General features: G+C 47.2%; 1 protein-coding gene across 2 annotated transcripts in view; it reads right to left on the minus strand.

The window, feature by feature from the left end:
• The window catches only part of LOC144112553 (uncharacterized), a 38,500-nt gene that overhangs the window by 7,594 nt on the left and 4,875 nt on the right, over positions 1 to 26,031 (minus strand). For both annotated transcript variants that reach the window (XM_077645365.1, XM_077645366.1), the window contains 5 exons: positions 16,902 to 17,042; positions 6,944 to 7,136; positions 1,533 to 1,639; positions 458 to 588; positions 246 to 377 (listed from right to left, as the gene is read on the minus strand). In XM_077645365.1, coding sequence (XP_077501491.1) covers positions 246 to 377; positions 458 to 588; positions 1,533 to 1,639; positions 6,944 to 7,136; positions 16,902 to 17,042 — 704 coding nt within the window. The remainder of the gene's footprint in view (positions 1 to 245; positions 378 to 457; positions 589 to 1,532; positions 1,640 to 6,943; positions 7,137 to 16,901; positions 17,043 to 26,031) is intronic.

Here is a 26,031-nt window from a genome sequence, read left to right on the forward strand (position 1 = left end):
CACGCAACTGACACTGTAGTAAATTAGTTTGCTAACATACTTATCAACCCATCAGTTGCACCGAAAGGCTGGAAAACACATGCAACTTGAAAAGGGACTGCAGTTAGTGCAACACTTTGTCTAATGTCTACTGCAGAGTCACAAAGCCAGGAATCTAAAATCATAAGAACAATTTGTCTGTTGCAGAATTTGTAAAACAATATGTGGTTAATTCACAACGCTGACTGCCGATGGTGAAATATTACCTTTCTGCCAATTGAACTGTGGCCAGGAATTGCAGCATTCTTTTGCAGTGAATGCGAAACATGGCGTTTGAGCACATCCTCGTACTGCTGCTTCTTTGAGGTGATCTGGTTTTGCTGTTTTGCCTTTTCCTGCTACAAATTATCATCTGTTGTTAGACAAGCAAAGCACATGCATTTTAAAAAGGGAGTGCTTTACACAAAGCAAATGATACCTGTTTCAAGCTTTTCTTTCTTGCAGCTGCAGGAACGCCACATTCTGTAACATTATCCACTTCCGACATGCGAATTGGTGGCACATGGACTCTTTTTACTCTCATTTCACGTTCCATTTCTTCTTTTGTGGCTGAAAAAGTTTGCATATATACCATTTGTGTATTCTGCACCATAAGCTGTCAAACTAATAAGACACTGTTAAGCTTAGCTATACACTATCCATAATCCACAGCATGGGGTTCAAATTACGTACACATATAGTTGACTGCCATGAGGGAGTTTCAAAGCAATTTTTGGCAACCACTCATTAATCCACACATTGAACATTAATCCAGGAACTAATCACGAATATGTGGCTAAAAACAGCGCGGGAGGAAGAGGTGATATGACATACACAGGGCGCTGACTAAAATATCGAGATCTAGCTGGGCAAGATGGGTGATAAAGAGAACGATAAGAAAGGAAAGTGCACGTCTCTTGTCCCATTTCCATTTTCTACAATGCACCAACTAGCCCAATTTCAGACTTAATTATCAGTTGTAATGAGTGCACTATCTATAGAGATCGCTATCCTACTGTACGTGCGCTGAATAAAAACGGCACGGCAGTTAACTATGGTCAAGTAAAACTCTAGTTTGGGCGAGTTGGTTGATGTTGAAAGAAAAACTGGTAATGGCGCAAGAAACGGGGACACAGAAGGCACACAAAAGACGGGACTGGCGTCAGTCCCGTCTTTTGTGTGCCTTCTGTGTCCCCGTTTTTTGCGCCATTACCAGTTTTTCTTTCAGTTAACTATAAGTTATGCGCCAAAGGTTTTCTAGATGCGGAGCGATAGCAATACTAATGCCTGTTCCATGCAAGCGAAAACGCTGGCGAATACTTCCGCCGCGGCGCGAAACCTTATTACAAGTTGGAAATTTTCACTGCGACGCGTCGCTGAACCAGCCTTTGTACATTTTAGATTACCGCCGGAAGGGCTAAGCAATACATGCGGCTGCCGATCGTAGCATGCGCTAGCTCAGTTCGCGTCATGTACGACGCTGCTGACCGAGTCATCAATCCGTGCATATTTACCTGCAAGCTTCAGAATCTGGACGCTGGTTCTTCCCCCTTCAGTGACCAATTTCACGAGGCTTCCGTTGGCTGGCCTCTCCTGGCCAGCAGTCCACTTGAAGAACAGCCTGGGACAGACAGAAAATGTTCAGCTCAATGCAAAGGGTAAATAATCATGTGGAATACAATGCCAGAGCATGGAGGAGGTTTCCCAAGGGGCTTGTCCATGGAGTCTGCACTGCTGCTCGCAGCAGTGGCAGCCTTGGTAAGCAGAGCATGTTTCGATAGTTAAGGAAGGCACCTTTGGCCAAACTGCTTGGCGGCATCTTTTAATTAAAATCAGTCTAGCAGAGGGCGAGGTGGCCTGTAGTAGCACAAAGCATACCCATCTGGATTCAGACATTCCATGATGGCACAAGGGCAAAAGCGTCACCCTGCCTACCACCAGAACTTGAATTTTATAAGGCTCCCACTTGAGGAACAGGACAAAAAGTTGTCTCGTTTCGGAAGTGGCAACTTCAAAACTCTTAAACAACTAAAGTTCTGTGATCGGCAGGATGTTAATTTTGCCCTCATTGTATTCCTTTAAGGTCAGGAAATACCAACCGCATGCATTTGATGCTTCTGGCAAATTGCAACTTGGAGCGATTTTTAGAGCATTTTGGAGCAGTGAAACATTGATTTAAAAGCGCTCTGGAACAAGTAGCTTTTAATTTCCAAATCTCTTGAATTGGAAAACACAATGGTGGAAAAATTTGAGTGCAATTTAAAAGTTGCTACACCGTTTGTATTTCGCAAAACATTTACTCGCAAGCACAGTAGCTCACATCTGTTGATTTGTGGCTCTCCACCTCTCTTTACAAAGCTTGAAAATGCCTGAGAAAACGTTTGGGTGGGCCCTCATTCCAGGGGCTTGCCTGTTTTTTATTTTCAGTTGTCTTGCACATTTGTGCTTGCCTCACTAAGAAACACACACACATACCCCTGCCACCAATTTCCATCGAATAACATTGCATCAGTCTAATAGCACTGCAATACAGCCGCAAATGATGACTATTGCGATGAACGAATTTTTGCGAAACCTGAGAGGTAGCAGCTTAGAAATCTTGCACACTTTTGAGCACCTTGCAAGCATATCGGCACTGTGTGCTCGAACCACAGAGTTTCTTACTATTAACTAGAGGGAAAGAAAGCATCATGAGCCGGTGAGCTACCTGGTGCGGGACAGTCGGATTTTTTCAGAGACACAGAGTGGCGTTACTGACTGATATATCCCACTTCACTGGAAGCTTTGCCAGAGTTCAGCATTCTTCCTCCCCACACCTCCGGATCTGGAAGGTATGTGGCAGCTACCGCCTAGAGTATCCAGCACAGCAATCGCCTTTGTGATGCCAAGCTTACGTGCCCTCACAATGTAATTATTTTCAATAATTAAAAACACTGCATAGTTGGCACAGCTCAAATACGATATCGTCAACTAAAACTTGCAAGAAACAGGAAACGAGAATTTTTTAACATTAGGTATTAAACTAGTGCCTGCATGGCTCTAGTAGAAGGCGGAAGGGTGCCGCTCTATGCAATTTACCTGTTATGGCTTGTTCTGCCTGTTCTGGCGACACTGGGCTATGGTAGCCATACACCTTCCAAGCCCGGCGGCTCGGGAAAACGAATGCGGTACTCGTGAAATTTTTTCCAGTGACTCTAGTCCCATTCCATCCATGGCTTAGAGTTTCTTACTTTTACCTAGAGCAAAAGCTGGCACCCCGTTTATGGGAGTTTACATGGAGCTTCCTGAAGACCACCTCAGCCACCACGGGTGCTCTAAGCATCATGGGACGGAGAGCTACCCACAGCAGAACCACAACTTTTGGCCAGAAAATAATGCAAAAATAAACTTTCGATAATCAAGAATGACCTAACATTCAAGATCCTGTCTGTAAATTGCAACAAATGAGCAGAAAAGCATGTAAATGTAAAGTTTTCCCAAAAATAAGTGATGGCTTGCTCTCCTATTGGCCAAATATTGTATGCCACAACATCAAATATTTCGTGTTTAACAGGCGCACTTTTAAAAAGAAATGTTAAAAAAAAATGTTGTTGCTTAAACACTTAGGAGGTTTTTTTTTTTTAAATGGCACTTCAGAAAATGAACCTTTTATTGACGTCGTATGCTGTTGCATTTTCGTTGCTATGGCTTTTGCGCACTACGTTTGCGCCAAAGTCGTCTACGCACGAGGCACGCCGTGGACAGAATGGGAAATCTCAGTAACGCCACTCTGTGTTCCCGAAAAAATCTGTCCCGCACCAAGTAGCTCACCGGCCCATGATGCTTTGAGCGCCCATGGTGGCTGAGGTGCAGCGCCACTAGCTTTCCTTCTAGTTAATCGTAAAACTCTATGATCCATGGCACGCCCCGTGCACAGACGACTTTGGTGTGAACGCAGTGCGTGAGCGTGAACGCCTGCCATAGTAGCAAAAACGCAACAGCACACATTGCCGATAAAAAACCTGCTACAAAGTGTTTAAGCAACATTTTCTTGAAAACATATTTCTTTTTAAAAGCACGCCTATTAAGCACGAATTAGTTTCTGTGGTGTGCAATACTTGGCCAATAGGAAAACAAGCCATCTCTTATTTTAGGCAAACTTTGCACGTACTACCTCGCCAGCGCCCTGGCAGGTTAGCGCCATAGTACATGCTTTTCTGCTCATTTGTTGCAATTTATTGACAGGATACTGAATGTCAGTGCATTCTTAATTAGCGAACGTTTAATTTTGCATTATATTTTGGCCAAAAGTTGTGGTTCTCCAGTCGGTAGCTCTACGTCCCATGATGCTTAGAGCACCCATGGTGACTGAAGTGGTCTTGAGGAAGCTCCACGCAAACTCCCATAGACAGGGCGCCAGCCTTCCCTCTGGGTAACAGAAACTCTATGGCACGAACTTATTGAACGCAACTAGCCAAAATGAGCCAGCACTCGAGCGGCAGGCATACAGCGGACCTCACGATGAATGGAAGATCGCGTAGCGTCAATTTTCAACAGCAGTGTGAAGTTATTGCTGCCGTTCTGTTTACGGACAACTACTGCAACAAATGACACGGGCACGCCTTAACATCACCGTCGACACTGCTGCTGCACAAGCACGCGGCTGATGCATCACCATCAGCCTGACTACGCCCACTGCAAGGCTCTCCCATGTCTCTCCAAACAGCCCTGTCCTTTGCCAGCTGCAGCCATTGTATCCCTGCAAACTTCTTAATGTCATCCACCCACCCAACTTTCTGCCGCCCCTGCTTCGCCTGCCTTCTCTTGGAATCTACTCCCTGCCCAAGCCTATTTCTTCCTCTTGATTTTGACTAAGATGTCATTAACCTGCGTTTGTTCCCTCACCCACTCTGCCCGCTTCTGGCCTCGTAGGTTGTAGTGTTATGCATGACAGAAGTTTAGCCCATGAAAAACTCCGTTTATAAAGTGCTGGAGTGTGTCTCCGGAGTTTTGCAGGCTGAACGCCCTTTGGCCTGTTCGAGTTTCTCCGCCATGTTGCGGAGAAACTCCAACCGGCCGAAGGGTGTTGCTATCACAGTCTTCCCAGACGTCTTCTGAAGCCATAGGGATCTGATGGTAGGCCCACATGAGGTTGATTTTGGAGAAAATCATTGCACCATGTAGGCTGGCTTCGACATCATGAGTGTGAGGTACCGGATAGCGGTTGGGCTCGACTGAGGGCTCGATAGTCCCGGGAGGGTCGCCAGTCTCCTGGTGTAGACTTCGGCACCATGTGCAGTGGTGACGCCCAAGGACTAGCAGACTGATCATGTGGTCAAATCCCTTTCGTGTTACTTGTAGCTTTTAGGGGAACGGGCCGTGGTTGCTAGTGAATCGGGTAGCGCCCGGCGGGGCCACAAGCGTGGGGCTGAGAGGCGGATGCTTACTTCCGCTTGTGAAAGGGGATCCGTAAACGCCGGCTGCAAGCATTGACAAGCAGTCCAAAGTTGCACAAAAAGACGATAGCACATTTTAACGTCAGCCAGGACAAAAATCCATCGAAATGTCCTCTTTGAGTCCCAGGTCTAGAGAGAGAAAGACTGGAGAGAGAGAGAGACTGCTCCGGTGAAGCAGTGATTCCAGGATCGAACCCCAGACCAGGGTGTATTTTTCTTTAACTACGAAGTTTCTGAGAAAGCTGTATAGATTTCCCTTGTAGCCGTATAGCTGCGCTTGGGTGGATGCCAATCAGTAATTACTTCCTTATCACCCGTCGGCTGTGAAGCCCGCCGCGCGCTTCACACCCGACGGCCCCTCTTCTCACTCACGATGTGTGTACATGAATTCTATCCACTGCCTATCTGCTGTGGTCACCACACAGTCAGAAATAAATCGCAGCTAGACCCATTGCTGTCCATATTACCAAGCTGGAGCATTCAATCATGTCAACTATACACTTCAGATGCCCGACCGAAGAACTGTGCGATTACTGCCACTAACGAGGTAGGTTGTTCAATGCGGCCAAAGTCGTTCGATTCCTACAACTTATAAGAAGATCATTTTAATAACAGTTTGCTTCATAGTGATGTTTAGAAAGCATACATTTTGGAGAAAAAAAATGCGGAAAAAGATGACGCATTCTGACAGAACGGACACCACAAGTGCTGGAGGGAAGGGCTCAAGGTACTTGAAATGATCTCAACTAACACTGACATTTGAGCTAGATGGTACAGCAGAAAAACAGCACAAAAAAACGACACACGCAGAAGGAATGGTGCTCGTGGTGTCTTCTTTCTGCATCTGTCGTTTATTTACCCTCTTTTTTTCCAAGATGCTGCACAAACTACCGCAAATGTTGGCATTACTTCACCATACATTTCGCTGTCAGGTTCCCACCCACATTCCTTTCAGATATCAAAACATCTTCAATGCACACGATCTGTATCCACCGTGGCCTCCATTAATGACTTATGAAACTAAGGCACTGCAACAGCACATGTGCAGCGCTTCCCAGCTTATTCAAAATGGCAGCAAGCAGAGCATGACAATTTTCATTGAAAATTGCACCTCTCACACGGCGTGGATAAGCTGCCCATCACACTGCCTTTTCCAGCTACCAATACCGTGATGGACCGCAGCGCATGTTTTTTTCCCTCTAGGTAATTTCGAGAAACTATGGGGGTCAGAGCCATGTCTTTTAGCATAGCTAACAAGGCGACAACTGGGGCTAGTTGGTATTCCATACCTGTTGTACAAATGCGCTGAGTTCCACAATCACAACACGAGACACGTCTGGCGCTTCGTCCAGTTGTGTCTCGTGCTGTGATAGTGAAACTCAGTGCATTTGTACAACCTTTTAGCATAATGGCTCAGCCATGAGCAAGGCAGGAGGGCTTCTTCAGTATAACACACAAGAGCGTGGATGTTGTCGAAAGAGGGGTCTTACTCGGCCACAAAGCTGAGCGGGGTCCAGGATGAGAAGTCCGCCTTGGGCATGAACTTGCGGTTCATTGGTGTGTCCAGGGTCACTGGCAAGATGGCCACCACAGTCGCTCCCTGCGGCAGCCCACTCTTCGCACCAGCAAGGCTCTGCACCAGGTGGTGCACGGCTGCCTTGGCCATGCCATAGCCGATCATGCCTGGACCAGCAAAAATTGCCTCACCAAACTCGCACATTGCAGCCAGCGCACTGTGACAGTGAGCACTGTGCTGAAAATCTTCTAACATTAAAAAAATACTCGCATGGCAGAGCCTCCACAAACTCCAATAATTCCATAGCGTATCACGTAAAGGATTGAATGCAGCTTTCCAAACAACATTCAAATAGGCTTAGCTGCAATTGTATGGGCAACATTATATTCACCCTTTATTATTTAGGCATTCACATCACGTACAATCTTTCATGGGCAATGCATATTAATGCCATTTGTGCCAAATCGTCCAGGTCGCTACGGTACCTGTGCCTGAACTTTGGAACTTGTCTTATAATGTCAGAAAACTTGGTTAGCTAATGGTCCCCATATCAAAACTATACTAGCATGTCTAAGTCCATACAGAATAGAGCCGCTCGCTTCATTATCCACAACCGCATTCGAACATAACACAAACCAAACGCTGCACCTCTCTCAAGCCATCAAATATTTGTTGTTCCATTGTTCTTTTATGCTTATTCCGTAAATATCATTATAGGCCATCTCCCTTACCTATGGAATTGCTATTAGGCATTTCATACTGATCAAGTAACGCTTTCAAGAGCAGATGTGCAAGCATTATCTCAAATGGCATCATGATTTATTTTCCTTCTCGGTCATTGCCTGGTTGTTTTCACTGCTATTACATTATGCACTGGTTTTTCCAGCACTTGACAACCATTCACATTGGTATTGTGACAACTCCTTTTTATTTAGTATTGTACTTTGCCATTTTATGCACCTTGAACCATTATTACCATAAAAACCCACATATAATAAGGAACCACATACAATACAAGGTGTAAATGAGCTGCATTTCGACATGTCTAGCGCCACCCCGATCTTCCAGGCGGAGCACGCATCTCCATGTGCCACATGTGCCTGGTGCTGGTTCGCTCCCCTTTCGTGCTGACACGCTTGATGAGACGTCATGAAGGAAAGAGCAGCTCACACTCTCCCCGGTGCCCGTGGGAGCCTCTGGTTTATGTAAACTGGTGTCCTGGAGCACACCAGTGATACAACCGGAGCACAGACCGGCTCCGGCATACGCACGGCAGTGTGCGTCCAGAAAGTGTCCTCGCAGTTGTGGCTGTACTGAGAGCCCATCGTCGGCGATATCTTCCCATAGAGATTCTTCAGCATTTCTTGAAAGTGCGCCAATGCTCCTTAGGAATGCTGGCCCATGTGTCCAACTGCACAGCATGGCATGACACAGTGGCGATTACTTCAGAGTGCTTTCGCAGTCCCCACATCATGTGAGGTGCAGTCATCCTGCTTCGGATAGGATGGGTTTCGCGGGGTCAGCGTGGTGAAATGGCTTTGAAATCGACACCACTGAAACAGCCACCAATGCCTGTTTGAATGAATGATGCCAACCTCAAGGAATGAGCCAAGAAATAATCCCCTTATTGTATGCGAATGTCACAATTGGGTCATGGTGATGGTCACAGATGTACATGGAAATCATGTCTGAGAGGGTACGGTTCCGACATTTGGTCAATTCGTCTGTGGGTGGTAGGCCGTGGCGAATTGATGACAGAGGAGGTGCGGAGAAGTTCAGCGACCACTTGAGAAAGAAAGCAGTGGCCGACTCGGTGAGCAGGTGACTGGGAGCACCGTGGTGAAGTATGACGTGCAGGAGGAAGTCAGTGACATCAGTGAAGCAGCTAGTTGGGATTGCTCATGTGATAGCATAGCGCGTCGAGTAGTTCATCGTGACGGCAATTTATTTGTTCCCCATGACAGACACCGGAAAAGGGCCGAGCAGGTTGGGCCAACATGGGAAAACGGGTCTATCGGGATGGGAATGGGCTGGAGGTGTCCGGGCGGGAGAACCAAGGTCGTCTTCCGGCGTTGGCAGAGCTCGCAAATGGCCACATAGCACTGGACAGAGCGGTATAGACCTGGCCAAAAGAAACGGTGGCGCATGCTGTCGTACGTGCGGGATACGCCAAGGTGACCTGCCGCGGGAACATCCCGGAGCTGTTCAAGGACGCTGCAGCACAGGTGTTAAGGGACCACGAGCAAAAGCTTAGTGCCGTCAGGCCGCATACTGCGCCGGTAGAGGACGTTCTCGTGGAGCACAAACGGGGCGAGGGAAGCATCAGAGCGGTTGGCGGTCAATGAGGAAGTGTAGCGAGGAATCTAAGCGCTGTTCTTGAGCGATGTTGCGGAAGTCTGATATAGAGAAGAAAGACGCAGGCGTTCGTTGGGGGAAGGCGGATAGACAGGGTGACGGGATAAGCAATCTGCGTCGTGGTGCAAGCTGCCGGACTTTTGAATCTTGTGAATGACAGAAAATGTATATTCTTGAAGGTGAAGAGCACAGCATCGCAACCTGCCAGTAGGGTCTTTGAGCAAAGATAGCCAGCATAAGGCGTGATGATCCCTTATAACCGAGAAGGGGTGCCCAAAGAAGTAAGGGCGGATTTTGGTAATGGCCCAAACGAGGACGACGTATTTCCGCTCTGTGATAAAATAGTTGGCTCTGACACAGAAAGGAGACAGCTGGCATAGGCAATGATGCAAATCTGACTGCGTTGCCGCTGAGCAAGTAGGGCATCAATGCCATGGCCGCTCGCGTCGGTCCGAAGTTCCGCAGGGGCTTAAGGATCAAAGTGAGCCAAGACCTGCAGGTGCACAGATGGAGAGGGCACTGATAAGGTTTCTGAAGGCGGCAGCTTGCTCAGGCCCCCAAACGAATGGGACGTCCTTCTTGAGGAGCACGGTAAGAGGGCGGGCTATTTCTGCAAAGTTCTCGATGAACCGGCGGAAATACGAGCAGAGCCCGAGGGAGCCGCGCACATCACCGGAGGAACGCGGAGTAGGAAAGGAACACACGGCGCGTACTTTGTCAGGGTTAGGTTGGATCCCAGCAGAACCGACCAGTGACCAAGGACCTTGAGCTTACGGCGGCCGAAGGCACATTTCTTATAGTTCAGCTGAAGACCGGCGCGGCGGAAGACTGCAAGGATGGCTGAAAGGCGGTGCAAGTTGCTTTGGAATGTGCACGAAAAAACTGTCACATCACCCAAGTAGCATAGGCGCCGAGTCCATTTGAAGCCGCGAAGGAGGGAGTCCATCATGCACTTGAAGGTCGCAGGGGCATTGCAGAGGCCGAAAGGCATGACTTTAAATTGATACAGGCCGTCTGGGGCGACAAAGGCAGTTTTCTCATTTGGGCATCCGCCTTGCATGCGGGAGGAGCGAGGTTCGATCCACAGTGCTGCCGGGTACCCCCGGTGAAAAAATGGGTACAAGCTTTCGCCTGCCTGGTGCTCGGCTTCTTTAGGGTGAAATGCTTGGAAAATGGGTCTGACCCCACCTCGAGTAGAAGAAACAACCTTGTGCCATGGTGCTTTTTGGCCTCAGATGCCCTTGCACCATAAAATAAAAAGGCAGTTTTCTCACGGTCCCAATCGTCGGCAGTGATCTGCTAGTATTGTGAGCAAAGATCGATCAAGGAAAAGTAGCTAGCGCTGTGCAAGCAGTCGAGATAGACATCTTTCTTTCTGACAGTATTCAGGTGGCGGTAATCGACGCTGAATCGCCAGGTTTGATCTTTCTTTTAAGCAGGCATGACAGGGGACGCCCAAGGACTACTCGAAGGCTCGATGATGTTGCGGGCCAACATCTTGTCTAGCTCTGCATGCATGACACGGCGCTCAGAGAGAGATCCTATAGGGCCGTCTGTGAATAGGGAAGGCATCGCGAGTGTCACTGCGGTGGGCGACAACAGAGGTTTGACCCAAGGGACAGTCATCAAAATAAAAATTTTGCTTTAGGACAGACAAGAGGCTGTGAAGAGCTGTAGAGTCAGCAGGGCATAGATCGTTCGCAATCACCCCGGAAATAGGATCCGCACAAGAGGGCTGTGATGCAGGGATGTTGAAGACGTCAGTCGTTGGGTGAGGAGCCAGAAAAGAAACTGTGCAATCGGTCAATGGGGGCAGGTTAGCAAGTGAAATGCCGGTGGGAAGAACATGAGGAGAAAGGCTGAAGTTGAGGACAGGGAGGTAGGTGCAGTTGTTGGTGATATGAACAACGGTGTGGGGAAATACGACGCTACGATACAGAATCACAGCCGTGATAGGGCAAGCGAAGTAGTCTCCATCAGGGACGGGAGGAGAAGGTGATGTAGACGAGCAAACTTGGCGGAGCGAAGGCGAGGTGAGCAGGTGGAGTCGTCATAGCAGATAGGCAGATCCAAGCGGAGAAGGCCAGAGGAAGAGTCATTAAGAGCTGAGCGGGCGGTTAAAGAGTCAAGGATCGCAACCTGAGGGCACCCGGTCAGGACGGTGAACAGAATGGGAATATGACGTCAGGCAATGCTGACTCGTGCAGTGCACATTCCAGTCACGGCAGCGGTGCTGCCATCAGCGACGCGAATGGTGGAAGTGGCGGCGGGCGTTAAAACTTTCTTGAGGCGGCAAAGCAAAGAACTCAGGACAGACACTTGGGCGCCAGTATCAATGAGGACAGGACCAAGACACCATCCACAAGAACATTTTCAAGAGATTACGTTGGGCAGCGGGGGTCAAGAGGATTTGCAGGCCAGGTCAATGATGCAGCTGCATCGGCTAGTTTTCCAAGAAGTGGCAGGAGTTGGGAAGAAGAAGAGTTGCTGCGAGTGAGAGGGGAACGAGAGTGGCGGCCTTGTGAGGATGGCGAGCCGCTGGACCCATGGGCTGGCGGTATGAGGCTCGGGGTGAGGGCCAAGAATCAAGGGCTTATTAAAGATGGGAACGTATTTAATGATACTTCGGCGTGGCAGAGCACACATCACACAAGGCATCGGCCGAAGATTACAAACAACGCAGTGACACGCCAGCAAGATGGGCTGCCACCTGTAGTGAGGCAAGCAGAGCATGAAGACGTGAGTCAAGCATGCGCTGCTATCTGTTGGGAGCTGTCACAGGTGCTCATATCTCACATCCACCTCCTCCTTGGCGACAAAGTCCCTTGGTCGTGAAAAGTTGTACTCTGCTTTTGCATAATGAAGTCCTGTCTAAGACAACAAAACAAAGTTGACTACTTGTGGAGCATCACATCCTATACGAGTTCCAAACAGGTACATATCAGTCCAAAACAGTCTCTAGAATCACAATCAGTCCAAAAAGTCAATAGAAGTCCATCACCTGTCAGTCTACAAAAAGTGAATTACATATCAGCCAAAGACCATGGTTGTGCAACGTAGACACATACAGCAATGTCCTGCATGATGTCATCTACTTAGAGCAGTGGATGCATGACTGCAATTGTACGGTCGTTTAGTGGGCCATAGTTCACACCTAAGCGTTTGTCTCCACGGGACACAAAGACAACTGAAAAAGCCCAGAGGCCAGATGCTGGAAGAATTAAGAAAAGCTTGGTCGTCAGGAGCATATACAGTGGAACCTCGTTAATTCCAAGTCCGTCGGACCGCGAAAAATCAACTAATTAACCGGGTTTTCGAATTATCAAAAATGGACGAAAAACGAGAAATAAACGCACAAAACGTGGCTGTATCAACACTGCACCTTTACTTCGCCTGAAAAACGGTCACTTGAAGTAGTCATCGATGCGCGACTGCTTGGCGCGGTAGTTAGCCCACACCTTCGCCTGCCACTTAATTAGCCTCTGACCGTCACGTCGCCGTCACCGTCCGCCGAAAGTGAACGCGATTGAGTTCAATTATAGATCAGGCAACTCTTGGCGGACAACCGTGGTCACTTTTCGATAGGACGGAAGCAGCCTGAATCACGCGTATGGACTGTAAAAGATCGTCTCGAGCGGTAGTCTGAATAACCTGTCTAATTGTTGCCTCTTCGAAGTACCCGTTGAATCAGTGACGGTCGACCGGCCTGCGCCCCTTTACACAACGCAACGGAAAAATTCTTCACCACTTTTGGAATTAACAACGTTCATAGCCGCTCCACGAGATGTGCCACTTGGAGCAAATACACAGCGTTCAGTGCAGCTAGCACAATCTCGCGCATATGTGAAAACACGCGACAAACACCAACACGTACATGGCCGCAGCAGACGAAAGTTTCTGCACTTTTGCACTCGATTTGGCCGCTGCACCGACAGCACTAGTGTCGGGCTACACTCGCGCCGCAAGAACTGGTGCTGCACTGGCACGGCACTTTTGTGAACTAGTGCAGAAAGTGCAGCCAAATCGAGGAGACCTAAAGCTAGCCTCCAAAACCGGTGCAGATCACTGAGGCACAACAAAGCACTGGAAACAGGAAGTTGATTTAAAGTGCCGCCTGGCTTCCACTCCGGCAACTATACTGGCCTCAGAGACTGGCACTATGGAAAAGTCACGGAGGCCATGGCTTAAATTGACGTATTATCCGGATGAGGGCGCGCTGGCTGTTCAAATTATCCGGCAAAATTTGCATGCAAACTGTTGGGACCGCAGAAAACCTTCGAATTACGCGGGATTTCGAATAAACAGAGTTCGAATTAACGAGGTTTTACTGTATGTATGGGGATCAACTGTAGGGCACAGTATAGGGCAAGAAGCAAACGCGGTGCTCCATGCCTCTAATGTCCAAGATGATATCATCATCATGGAGAGCGAAAATCGCATTCTTTTCAGCCACAGTGTCTCTTATTACTGACTGGCAGTATTACTGACTAGCGGGCAGTGTGGGTCTAGGAACAAATTCGGGTTAATGACATCCTTGTCGAAATTGAAAGGAAAAATGGGCGGGGGCAGCGTAAGTAATGCGAAGACAAGACAACCGGTGGTCCTTAATGGTATTGAAATGGATTCCAAGAGAAGGCAAGCGTAGCAGGGGGTAACAGGAAGTGGGTGGATGAGATTAAGAAGTTTGCGGACATATGGTGGGTGCAGCTGGCAAAGGACAGGGTTAATTGGAGAGGCATGGGAGGCCACTGCCCTCTAGTGGCGTAGTCAGGCTGATGATAATGATGATGAGGGTGGCTGCTACAGCTTCGATTTTAGTCTTTAATACAAGCTCACAAACTGTGACATAACTTTTTACTGTAATGGCAGCACCACCCGAGAGCTGGCTTGCCTTGTCTCGGTCACAGAGAAAGATATTATACGTATTTGTTGAATACATTTGTGTGTTGGGGACCCGAGTTTGTTTCCTGTACACATAAGGCTACAGGTGAGGATGTAGCTAAAATGTCTTTTGTGTTGTTTATGTTAGTTAATAGTTCCCTACAATTTCAGTGAACTAGGAATGCATGATAATTTTTTTTTGGGGGGGGACGTATTTTAGAAGCTTGGGTCCCTGTTTCTTTGGGGCCTGTTATTGGGATTTTTCTTATTTTTCAGTCAAGAAAGCTCCGCCACACCTGCGATGAAGGTGAGCTCGGTGTTAAGTCCATCACCTCACTAGAGGCTCTGGAGCTCTGCGGAGAACCCAAGGGTGTACTGTTCGTAGGCCTCTCGCAACTGGGGGAAGCCTTGTGGGCGGCCGACACAGGGGCCAGCAGGCCCTTTTTCGGGGGTGGCAGGGCAGCCTTCACTGAGTCTACCTGGGGCGCGGATGGCCCAGTCTTAGGCTCACTGTGTACAGCCGGGGCAGGTACCATAGGCCGGCATGGTGCTCCGTCCCTTCGCACTACATCGCCGAAATTTGTTTTCGCTGTGAACTGGAAAGTTGAGGGGGGTCATTTTCGTGCTTCCTGATACGTTATGTTCATGATTCATGATCGTATGCTGCACATTTGGCACATGTTTGACGGCCACTACAGCTCCGGGAGCCGTGGAGGAATCTCACTCTTGATGCACCGCGTGGGATTTGGGATGTATGGTCTCAGTTATTTTGAGATATTCTACATCTAGGGATTCGGGGCGATGGCTGGAGGCAAAGGTCAGGACTATGTGCCTTGTTGGTGTTTCCTTGTCGTCTTTTCGTATTTTGATACGATGGACATCTGTGATGTTCCGGTCTTTTAAAAAGACTTTCTAACGTTTCTTGTTCTGAAAGAGTGAGAAAATTGTGTTTGAATATTACGCCTTTCACCGTGTTTAGTGACCGATGAGTAGTCACGGATACAGGTACAGGTGCCCACAGAAGTTTTTGGAAAACGAAAATTGCAACAAAGCCTAATTACTGGGCAGCCTAAGTATGCAGCCATGAAGTGAACTGTGTGCTTGGTATTGGCAGCTCCTAGAGCAGAATGCACCCCTCAGTGCCTGGCTGAGCTTCTAGTCAGCGAGGAAATTGATGTTTTTCTTGATTTCAGCATTCTGAAAACTTTTGTGGGCACCTGCAGGTCTCCTAAGAATAATATGGTTGGAAGTATAAAATATTGCACTTTGTTGCGGATTTGGAGCAATAGGTCTCCACTGGCCAGCTTCGTCACCATGTAGCCAAGGCCCAATGGTTCAGTCGGAGATTTTGAAACAATGAACTTTCCTAGCTGGTTGGTCTGCATTTTCACTATGTACAATATGGTATCTAGGGAAAACTTTTTTTTTTGCAGGAATTCTGCTGTTACATCGGTCCGCACTCTTCTTTGAGGGCGATCGTTTTGTGGGAGAGGGGCATGAAATTTACAATACATAAAAAATTTACAATACATTTTTAAAAATTCTTACTTCCACACCTCGCGGTGATGCGCGGTGCTGGGCTTTCGAGCGAAACCTGGCATACAACGTCACGCTGTGCAAGTGACCTCAGCAGCAGGGGGTTATCATTGGTTCACCGCGCGAAATCCTTTCAGACATCACGCAGCTACCACAGCCGCGGCCACTCCGCGCGCCCCGGCAGCCGATGGAGGAGTGCCGAAGTTTTGGCATGTGAAAATTGAGAGGAGAGGGAAAGGCATGAAGACTGAGAAGATCAAATTTAGGTTGCATATAACTCATCTTCCACAAAACGCATTAAAATATTTGTGAAGCAGCATTTAGCAGCATTACTTAGAGCCCCTTTCTGGGGCCCTTTAAAGGTCTAAACGCTTGGCATCGGCTCAACCAGCAGGAACCCCTTTTCACCAAACACAGCTGAGCCATGCACGGCTAAGCGTGGCTGCTCGGGTCTGTGGTGACACACTGCTGACCATCATCCCCCTGCGGGGATGCCTCTGCGGGGATGCTTCTGCAGGGATGCCCCTGCGGATGCTCGGGAACCCGTGGTGTTGCAACTCACCAACATCTGCACACTGCAGATGCCCCTGCGGGGGGCCCCCCTCGCCTGCACCGGCGGCAAAAATGTGCCAAATGAAGTTTAGGTAATCCCGCCTTGTGGCTGCAATTTCAATCCCTTCAAAGCGATAACAGAAAACCCAGCGACGCGAGCAAAAAATTCGTAGGTTGCTCTTCCAGAGTAGAGATTACCCGGGAAGAGCAGCATACACATGTACTAGTACTTGTACGGGCGGGATCTTTCATGCGATCGTACTGTACTCTTAACATAATGATGAAAGATGGAACAGTGTCCGCCAAGAGGACCCCAGGCTGCTGAAGGGGCCCATTAATTCTGTTGTGCACCTTTTCCAAATGAGCTGCATGCAGAAAGCAGTGCAGGAGAGCAAAGCTTCAGAAAAAGGGAACAACCATTGACGCACCCAGCGCAATGCTGTGCAGCAGTGGTGTTGTGCACACTTGCATTGCTGTTGGATCTACACGGGCCGCATCCCACTGTGGATGAGCACAGAACCAAATTAACACCACTATGTACAGCCTTCCCGGTCAGTCCATTATACACGAGGTGGAGAGGAGAAAGCTAGGTGTGCTGAAAGACAAACCTGGTGTGGGCTCAAGTGCTGCCTTGGCTCCAGTGAGTGCAAGCAGGCCACCTTCTTTCAGGTACTTGGATGCAAGGCTAGAAGCAATCACGGATGTCCACACACTGGACTTCCACAGGGAGTCGCAGTTCTTCACATAATCTGGAATTGACACCGAGAGAGAAAAACCGCTGTGGGACTAGTTCGGTGATATGAGGTCATGTGTAAAAAGGCGCACAAGGACAGGATACAAGAAAAGGATTCTTAGGCATAGTAGCAGTGCAAAAAACACCCACACGCATGCGCGACGCAGCCTATATATTCCACTTTGATAGCTTGGAATAAAATCAGTTGTGAGTGCAGCGTCTGTGCGTGTCTCTCGGTGTCTAGCTCTTTTGTGTGTGTTTTTTGCACTGCTACTATGCCTAAGACAAGTAACCAACTTGCCCAAGAGCTCGTTTTACTGAAGAAAACGATGCTACCATAATGCAGTGTGCTTTGGCAACAAAAAGAGCTTCTGCAAAATATACTGCCTTGAGTTACAGTATGTGTCACTACTCTCTGTGGTATGAACCCAATGTTCCCACACTTCCATCTCGCTGAGCTTGCTACAGCACTCTGCATAACATGTTTTCCTCTTCCTTTGTTACGAGCATTAGATGCATAATACCAGATAATGACTCTGTGGCATATGATGCATTTCATATGCAACGTTTGTTTTTAGTCGCTGTCTGTGCGAGTAATTCATCTCTGCGCATACACAGGAGAGTCCTTAGTCCCCATCAAATACAAAGATCATTAGCACCAGCGTTATTCATTGCGAGAATAGCAAAAAGCATTCCCGTATCGTTTAGGTCACATGTTTTGTTTGATAAATTCTTCCCCCAAGTGACAAGAAGCAAACAGGCCGTCAAGTGATGATGAGGTCAAAGCACCTTTTCCCCAGCAACCACTTCTTTACGACATATGCCCTATAAGAAATATTAATCGGAGTCGGAGTCGTTTTTTTTTTAGATGCACGGGCAGCTTTGATTGGCGATATTCGTGCTGAACTCCCCAGTGTGCCTCGCGGAAGCACTGTTCAAAAATATCGTGTACCGTAGCGCCGCCGCTCCAGACACCGCTTTCACATGGTGCAACCTGCCGCCTGCTCTAAGCATTGTAAATTTCCCTCAGCCCTCCTCCCCGGCTGGCCCCGACGTTTCTCCCTCTAAGTGCGCACGGTTGACCATATACTGGAGGGCACCGAACTCTCCACGGTATTCCTATCTCGCGACGTATCTCTTATCTCGTTCCTTTATGCCGTGTCCGCTTTCGTGAAGCTCCCAGAAACAGTTTCGCCCAGTTCGTTGTGGCTTTTTCGGGGCGCTTCAACCGGTTGGGGGAATGGGAGGATGAGGGTGCTTTAAGGTCTTGATAAGCCAGGCAGCACCTTTTGCGCGGGCCGCTTTTTTTTTTTAACTTTTTCTGGACCCATCTTCGTTCTCTCCTCTTTTTTTCACATAAGTAATGCAAAGCTAATTTAAGAAAAATTACACCTGAGCATTAAAAAACCTGCTTTCGAGCCTCCTACAGTGCATCTATTCTTTTTCAACAGGTGCTGGCCCAAGGACACCCATCAGAGTGCCCACAACAGCACCATGGAACATAACCTATGATGGTAAGTGCACAAGGAAAACAAGAGAATTTATTGCAAAATGCTCATTTTTTCATTTGCATAAAAAACTATGGACCAGTAGCCTTGATATTTTCGTGATGGATATCGAGAGGTCTGTAATAGTGCATCAGTTTTACTTTAATGCAAAAAATTATTTCTTGAGTCTGCCATTTGCATAACTCATACATGTCATGAAAATGTACACATTGTTCAGACACAGCTGTGCAAATACTTAAGCTGTTTATTGTTTTCATAACAAAATGTATAGGCATACCTTCAGTCATTTTGTTCACAAAGTTTTTAAATTGCTGATAATGCAACATATATAGAGCAGTCGAGATACCACTTGTCTCGCAGCCACGTTTACATGAATGTGACCTGATACCAGCTGCAGCTTGCCGTTCCGCAGCCTACACTGGGCATGGCACCACGAATCTTGATGTCGTGCGTGTAAACGATAACCCAGAAGCCGAACGAGATACATGAGGAAATACAATGTGCTGCAGTCGCATTTTTGTAAACTTCGCTTATGTAGCAGAGTATGAACTAATACAAAAACCATTACTTTGCAACAGTTGTTGCTTTATGTCAATGTTTCATAAAATTTTGCAAGTTCTCTAATGAACTGCTTTCTTGCCACGTTTAATTTCTGTGGTTGTGAATTTGTGGTCCTTAAATGGGAAAATCTTCCGACCACTACATGATAAACTTCACCTATGAATGCTCATTTCTGCTCTAGTATATTCATGACTTCAAACAAAACATGACATAGCATTGCACGGTGGGCAATTAGTTGCCCTGTGATTGCACCCTAACAGTAATTTGTATGGGATCTAGGCTTCTGTGAGGTTTACAAAAAGACGTCTCTTTTTTCATATATTTTTTTCAGGTGAAGCTGGCCCAGTGGCCTCAGTGGTGCCAGACAGGCCAGCGTTGGACAGGCAACGGTGACATCTGCACCAGAAGCACCAAAAAGAAGACAGAGGAGACGCACATCGGCGTACACCGCTCAAATCCTCAAGCGGATTGAGAAACTGCGTTCTCAAAGCGACAGATACAGGAAAGTTCTGGGCCGGATTGGAAAAAAGGCATGAGAGAAGGCGAGCAACACATCAAGAGGCTCTAAAAAAGCATGAGCCGCATTTGCTACAAGACCGTTTTTCAGATCAGGCTCTGCTCTTTTCCAAAATCCAAAAAGCACTGGTAAAAACAAACAAATCGCTCTCAATTTTTCCTTTCACTCCCAAATATCTTATTGCTTCTTTAGAGAAATGCTTCCTTTGCCGCATGTGAGGATGCTGAGGTGCTGGCTGGCAGACATCCCAATGACACTTGGTATCATTCCAGGTGCCATGAATGCAATAGAATCAGTAACAAAAGATTAGCTACTTCAAGACAAAGCATGTTGTCTTTTATTCAATGAAATAGTCCTGAAAAGAATTTTGATGTATGATCACTCGCAAGATATTGTTTATGGTCCATGGGGGTTTAATGTCCCAAAGCGACTCAGGCTATGAGGGATGCCATAATGGGCTTCGTAGATGATGGGAATACAAGGACTTCTCATATGGCAAACAAAGCTCTTGTTATGGCAGTGTCTGGCATATCAAGAACTTGGATTCAGCCAGTAGCCTTTGCGGCGGCCAACAAAGCATCATCAGCTCTTGCAATATACAAGCTGCTATAAGACTTAATTCAGTGTCTTGAAACAAAAGGTCATTTGGTGACAGCAGTCACCTGCGCTCAAGAGTCAGAACAATGTCAGCCTGTCAATAACGCTCATCCATCCCATCCATAAGCCATATTTGAACACACCACCTGAACATCTCAAAAGCAGATTAGTAAAGAAACTAAAGAACAACACATTTGCAGGATGCCCTTCGCTGACATGAGAGTTAAGTATGCCACAAAAGTGTTCAGCAAATCTGTGTCTGTGGCACTCCTCACTCTCATCGCCATTCAGGGGCTTCCTGTTGATGCCAAATTTACAGCAGAGTTTGCGGAAAAGGCAGATCAGCTTTTTGACAGCCTGAACAATTCAACCCTTTTTTGAAAAAGCAGGATGACGAGCTGTGGTACACATGTGTGAGGGTTCGGAACACCATGTCTTCCTTGGGTCGCCCATAAATAGGATTGCCCAATGGCATTTTGGTTGCCCTCGAGACAAGCAACCGCACTACATCAAAGGTTGGCAGATTACAATCAAAGCCTTGCTCCTGCTGTGGACTATCTAAAAGAAAATTTTCAATTTAGTCATATTTTCACTCGTTGATTTCGGCTAGACCCTTTGAAAACCTTTTTTGAATTATTCATTAAAAAAAAGGGCCCCACTGAGATGCACAATCTGCACCAATTCGTTACCACTCTGAAACATATCTGGATTGGCAAAGTTTTCAAGCTTTCTCAAGGAGACTGTGAAGTGACAACAAATGCATTCCTCATCAACTTGGAGGGTGTTTCCATAGTGTTGTCATGAAGCAGCATAACCACAAGCCACAGCAGGCCGCAAGGCTCCAATTCACCTGACGTGCAAGGGTCTTCAGAACATGCCCCTCTCATAGTATATGGAAATGTGTACCTTATCGCTGTCACTCCTGTGAAGAGCTTTTTTGATCTGAGAACTACTGAGTGTACATGTGAGAGAACACTGCTTGCAGCAGCAGACGGTGGCTCTGTCCATGGCCGACACCAACTCTTCATACTACTCAAGGAGAATGGTGATCCTGAGCACGTTTTCATATTTGCCGCTGGAACCTCTGAAGAATGTCTATATTAATAAAGGAATTAGATTCTGCCTTCGGACAAGAATTCGTGTAGTGTGCCCACATAACGAATGTCTGTAAGAATCTGGCTGAAAGGATGCCAAACCGACAAGGTATGTTCTGTTCAGTAGGCTGGAGTCTGATGTTTCTTAATTTAATGTGCCACACAAGGCTACATGGGTACACCTCATTTGTCAACAGACGCACAGATACAGTCGAAGCAGATGCTCCCACCAGAAAGAAGCGTAAATATACTGCTTACGTTCATGACGCATCGTGTTACTAAACGATTAAAATATTTAGTTTTTTATTGCTGCCTACTGCCTATATGCTCTCTCTTTATTGAACTATTTATTTGTCATGTTCATAAGTGTTCTGTATTTGTTATGTAAGGGGGGTTGTGGCTCTTCTGCCGAGTCTCAACAGCCTTCTGCTAAGAGTCTTTCACACACACAGTTCACCACAGTGAGTGATGTGGCTGCTATGCTAGTTTATAATTCATCTCTGGTTGCGCATATACTGTACTTGCTTTTGCTATGTTACTTTCATGAAATGCAAGGTTCTTTCTGTAACTGTTGTGCGCCATGTTTGTCTGAGCATTGTTATGACCAGGGGTTTTGAATTTACTTATTACTGACGAATACTAACCGCTTACAAAAGGTACCAGGGAACCCCGTGCTATATGGCTTCTTTCTCCTCCTGTTCAACAAGCACATAGCCATACAGCCACTCAAGAAATGCCAGAACTCAATTATTAATGATTCGCTGTATGGCGAAATCAGTCTCTATAAACACTTGTAGCGTGATTAGTGAAAAAATAAAGTAGTGAAACTTAATGTTGAGACGTGCATGGCTGCAGCAGCTCAAAACATCCAAAAAGTATTCTGCAGAACCGAAGGGTTTTGTGGTATATAATTTGCCATCCCCTGGTCATGACTGTTGCACTCTATTTTGCTGTTGGGGAAATTGGAAGTATCTGGAATCCAGCGCCAGAAAAAACATGCTGGCTCAAGTGTTCGGCTCTGTAACAAGAGCGTATACACATGAGATGTGACTTGGTTGTCATGTATGCTAGCATCGAAAATGCATTCTCAAACTATCATAAAGTGCTACTTATACTGGCTGTTTTAGGAATTTCTTCTGCAAGTTGTAACATTGAGGGTTTTACGTCCCCCAAGCAACACATGCACTAGGAGGGATGTAGTGCTAGTGGCCGGCATGTTATATTGGACTCTTAACATGCGCGGACACTATACAGTAGAAGGACCACTTGTAATTTACCATTTACTAAATCACCCGACATTGTGGTAGATGCAATATAATGCCGAACAGAGAATTAGTGGCTTGTTATACACGTTGCACATTATATTTGTTATTTCTCTATCAGCTATTTATACGCATGCATATTTTGGGTTACCCTCCAGTGTGGCATCACTGCAAACTGAATTAATGACCTCCGATTATTGTTGTGCACCAGCCACGGCCACAATTGTTCCGCGAATATTCAAAAATTCGTTTCTCGGCCTGCCTTGGTCACATTTTCCTTCCCTTGGCGTCTACATTAAACAAGTAATTGAAGTAGGACGTGGCAGAGGAGCCATGCCCTAAAGCATATAAGCCTGTAACTCAATTAGCCAAGAGGTAAACGTGCCCATTGTTAGCAGAGTTAGAAGGTGAACTTTTCTTGGTGTCTGTACATGAAGCTGTACATAGCACTGCAGCATATAATGTTGTCTTTGGTCTACTTATGCAGTGAATTCTTCTGCACAAGTTAAAGGTTGAAACTTTTGGCTGGCTCACTTTGTATGTGTATACTCATTGCCACACATGATATATTTCAATACAGGTGAAATGTTTTACTTCATTGCCATTTACCTGAATCTGTACAAAGTAATTGTGGATGCACATATACTGATTGATGTAGTATTTGGTTATGTATACCATACTTTTTTTGATAGTGCCGTACCTTTTTGCAGCACACTGGCATTTTCCGATACTGATTGTTCGGAGTGGCTGTCACTGATATTGCCATGCCACTGATGCCTAGAATCACCACTTTTGCACATCCATTGTGAATAGTTATGTATTCTTTCATCAACTGTCGTTCGCACAGAATTGTTTATGCTTTTGCTTCTCGAGCGAGCGCAATAAGCAGCTGCTGTGCAGTCGCGCCACTCGCCACCATGCACCATGCCACCTCAAAAGACGTCGAAATACACGCCACACATAACATAAGTACATGGAAAATCATACAGGAAAGCAGCGCGGGAGCAGTTAGTGACCAGTATGTACGAAGCTTGAATCCAGCTAGTGCCCGGCAGCACCAAGAAAGCGCGAGCAACTGGCCGGCTAAACACACGCCGCCTTATTGGATTTCTGGATTGGCTTGGCTGAGTTTGTCTCGGAGTTTTGAGCAATCCATGCGTTTACCGCTGCTCCCAGGCACCGCCACCGTCGCATTCAAAAATCGTCTCCATTGGCTCCACGAGAATGTCACACCCTTGACCGCGCAGCAAGAAACCCATACAGCTCTGATGCAGTGCACATGAAAGCTTTGCGAAGACTAGAAAAAGTAAAAAGTGACATTGAAACGCCGACCACAACAAAGAAAAAAGAAAACACACAAAAAACATTTCGGCTCCTACACGGGAGCCTTGTTCACTGTAAGGCTCCCGTGTGGGAGCCGAAACGTCTTTTGCGTGTTCTTTTCTTTTTTGTTGTGGTCGGCACCTTCAATGTCGCGTTTTACGATTCAACCCGACCAGACAAGTTTTCGTATGGAAAATTGTAAATTGTGAGGTACGCCCCGAAGCGACACATTGTGAGGGACGCTGTAGTGAAGGGTTCTGGATTAATTTTGCCCACCTGGGAATCTGACATTTCACAGAACACAGATGCCTTTCGCCTTCATGGAAACGCGCGGCCGCGGTACTGAACCCGAGTCGTTGCCTCAGTCGCCAAGTGCTCTAACCACTGAACCGGCACAACAGGTATGGAAAAGTACCGAAATTCCTCCAATGATTTGCATGATGTAAGCTCTCTTCACAGCCATTCTGCTACAAAAAGCGCTCGTATGTGATGCTAGGCTGCGGTTGCTGGTAGATCAAATATTCAGCTCCTGATAGTGCGAAACCTGTAGGAAATTGTGACTAATATATTGTAACACCACCTGCCGCACCGTTTGAGCAAGTGGGCATAGATCTATTGGGTCCATTTCCCAAATCCTATCATGGGAACTGCTGGATAGTGGTGGTTTGCGTTGATTACCTTACTCGGTATTGCAAAAGGGCAGCCCTACCCTCTTCTACAGCGTATAATGGGTCCTCCATAGTTATGCTGCGCTCCATAGTTCTCCGTCATGGACCCCCAAAAGTTATCAGTGACCATGGCCGGCAGTTCACCGCTGAAGTCATGGAGCAGCTTCTCCATTCCTGCGCATTGCATTTTCGCCATTCCTTGCCTTACCATCCCCAAATGAATGGGCTAACTGAGCACACAAGCCGAACGATCACTAACATGCTGTCAATGTACGTTGATTCAAAGCACAAAATTTGGGACAGCGTCCTGCTGTTCGTCACCTACGCTTTCAATACCGCGCACCATGAGTCTACTGGCTTCAACCCCTTCTTTTTACTATATGCTCGTCCCCCACTACACCCTGGACACCATCTCATGAAGATCCCTTCATCGCCGAGACACTTTTTCTCGCCGAAGAGGCCCGGCGCCTTGCCCGCCTTCGTATTCTCGCCTCCCAAGATCAGTCCAAAGCGTGCCATGATGCCCACTGCCATCGCATCACTTACAGGCTTGGTGATTTGGTCCTGTTGTGGCGGCCTGTCCGAAAGCGGGGATTGTCCCAGAAGCTGCTGTGCCACTACGATGGACCCTATGTTATTATTGAGAAAATTAGCGAGCTCAATTACCGCATAGCGTGCCTCACGGCAAGCGGCCATCGTTCTGCACGAACTGAAGTGACTCATGTTGCCCGACTGAAGCCCTACCATTCGCGCAGTGCTTTTTAACTCGCCCTGCAGGGTTCGTCTGCGTAAGGGGAAGTGTGACGCCCATGAAGAGGCAATGCCTAGTCTATTTGGTCGGTATCGCCGACTACGCAGAAGATGAGAATGAGGTGATGCGTCTCGTGCTCGGCAAGCAGACTCCAGCTGGTTTCAGTCGCCTGTCATGGTCTGAATAAACCCCCGGTCATAACCTGGAGGGTCGTACCCGGTCTAAAGGTATGGGGATCGTTACCCCACACCTCCACGAAGATGTTACGACCGGGGGTTTATTCAGACCACGATGGGCAACTGAAACCAGCTGGGGTCCGCTTGCCGAGCACGAGACGCATCCGCCTCTATCTCCTCATCTTCTGCGTAGTCGGCGATACCGACCAAAGACTAGGCATCGCCTCTTCATGGGTGTCACACTATGTTAGAGAAAAATGTAGCAGCCGCACTGTAACAATAACAACAGGCCAACTTCCAGCGAGTGAATGAAGCGCCTTAAACCACTGCCTAAACTTCAGCGTGAACAGACGATGCACAGCGAAATGTTTGTGCTTGTATTGCTTTTATTATTATGTCGTCGAACACGGATATAATAATGCACAACCTTTTCTACGACTTCACTCGCGTGTGTATTAGCACAGCAAGAGCCGAATTGAAGCTTGGCAGCGCCGCATTTCAAGCAGAGCGTTGCATCAGTGCATCTCGCCGAACGACCGGGAAGTCAG

Source organism: Amblyomma americanum, unplaced genomic scaffold, assembly GCF_052857255.1.
Source record: "Amblyomma americanum isolate KBUSLIRL-KWMA unplaced genomic scaffold, ASM5285725v1 scaffold_409, whole genome shotgun sequence".
NCBI classification, from domain to species: Eukaryota; Metazoa; Arthropoda; class Arachnida; order Ixodida; family Ixodidae; genus Amblyomma; species Amblyomma americanum.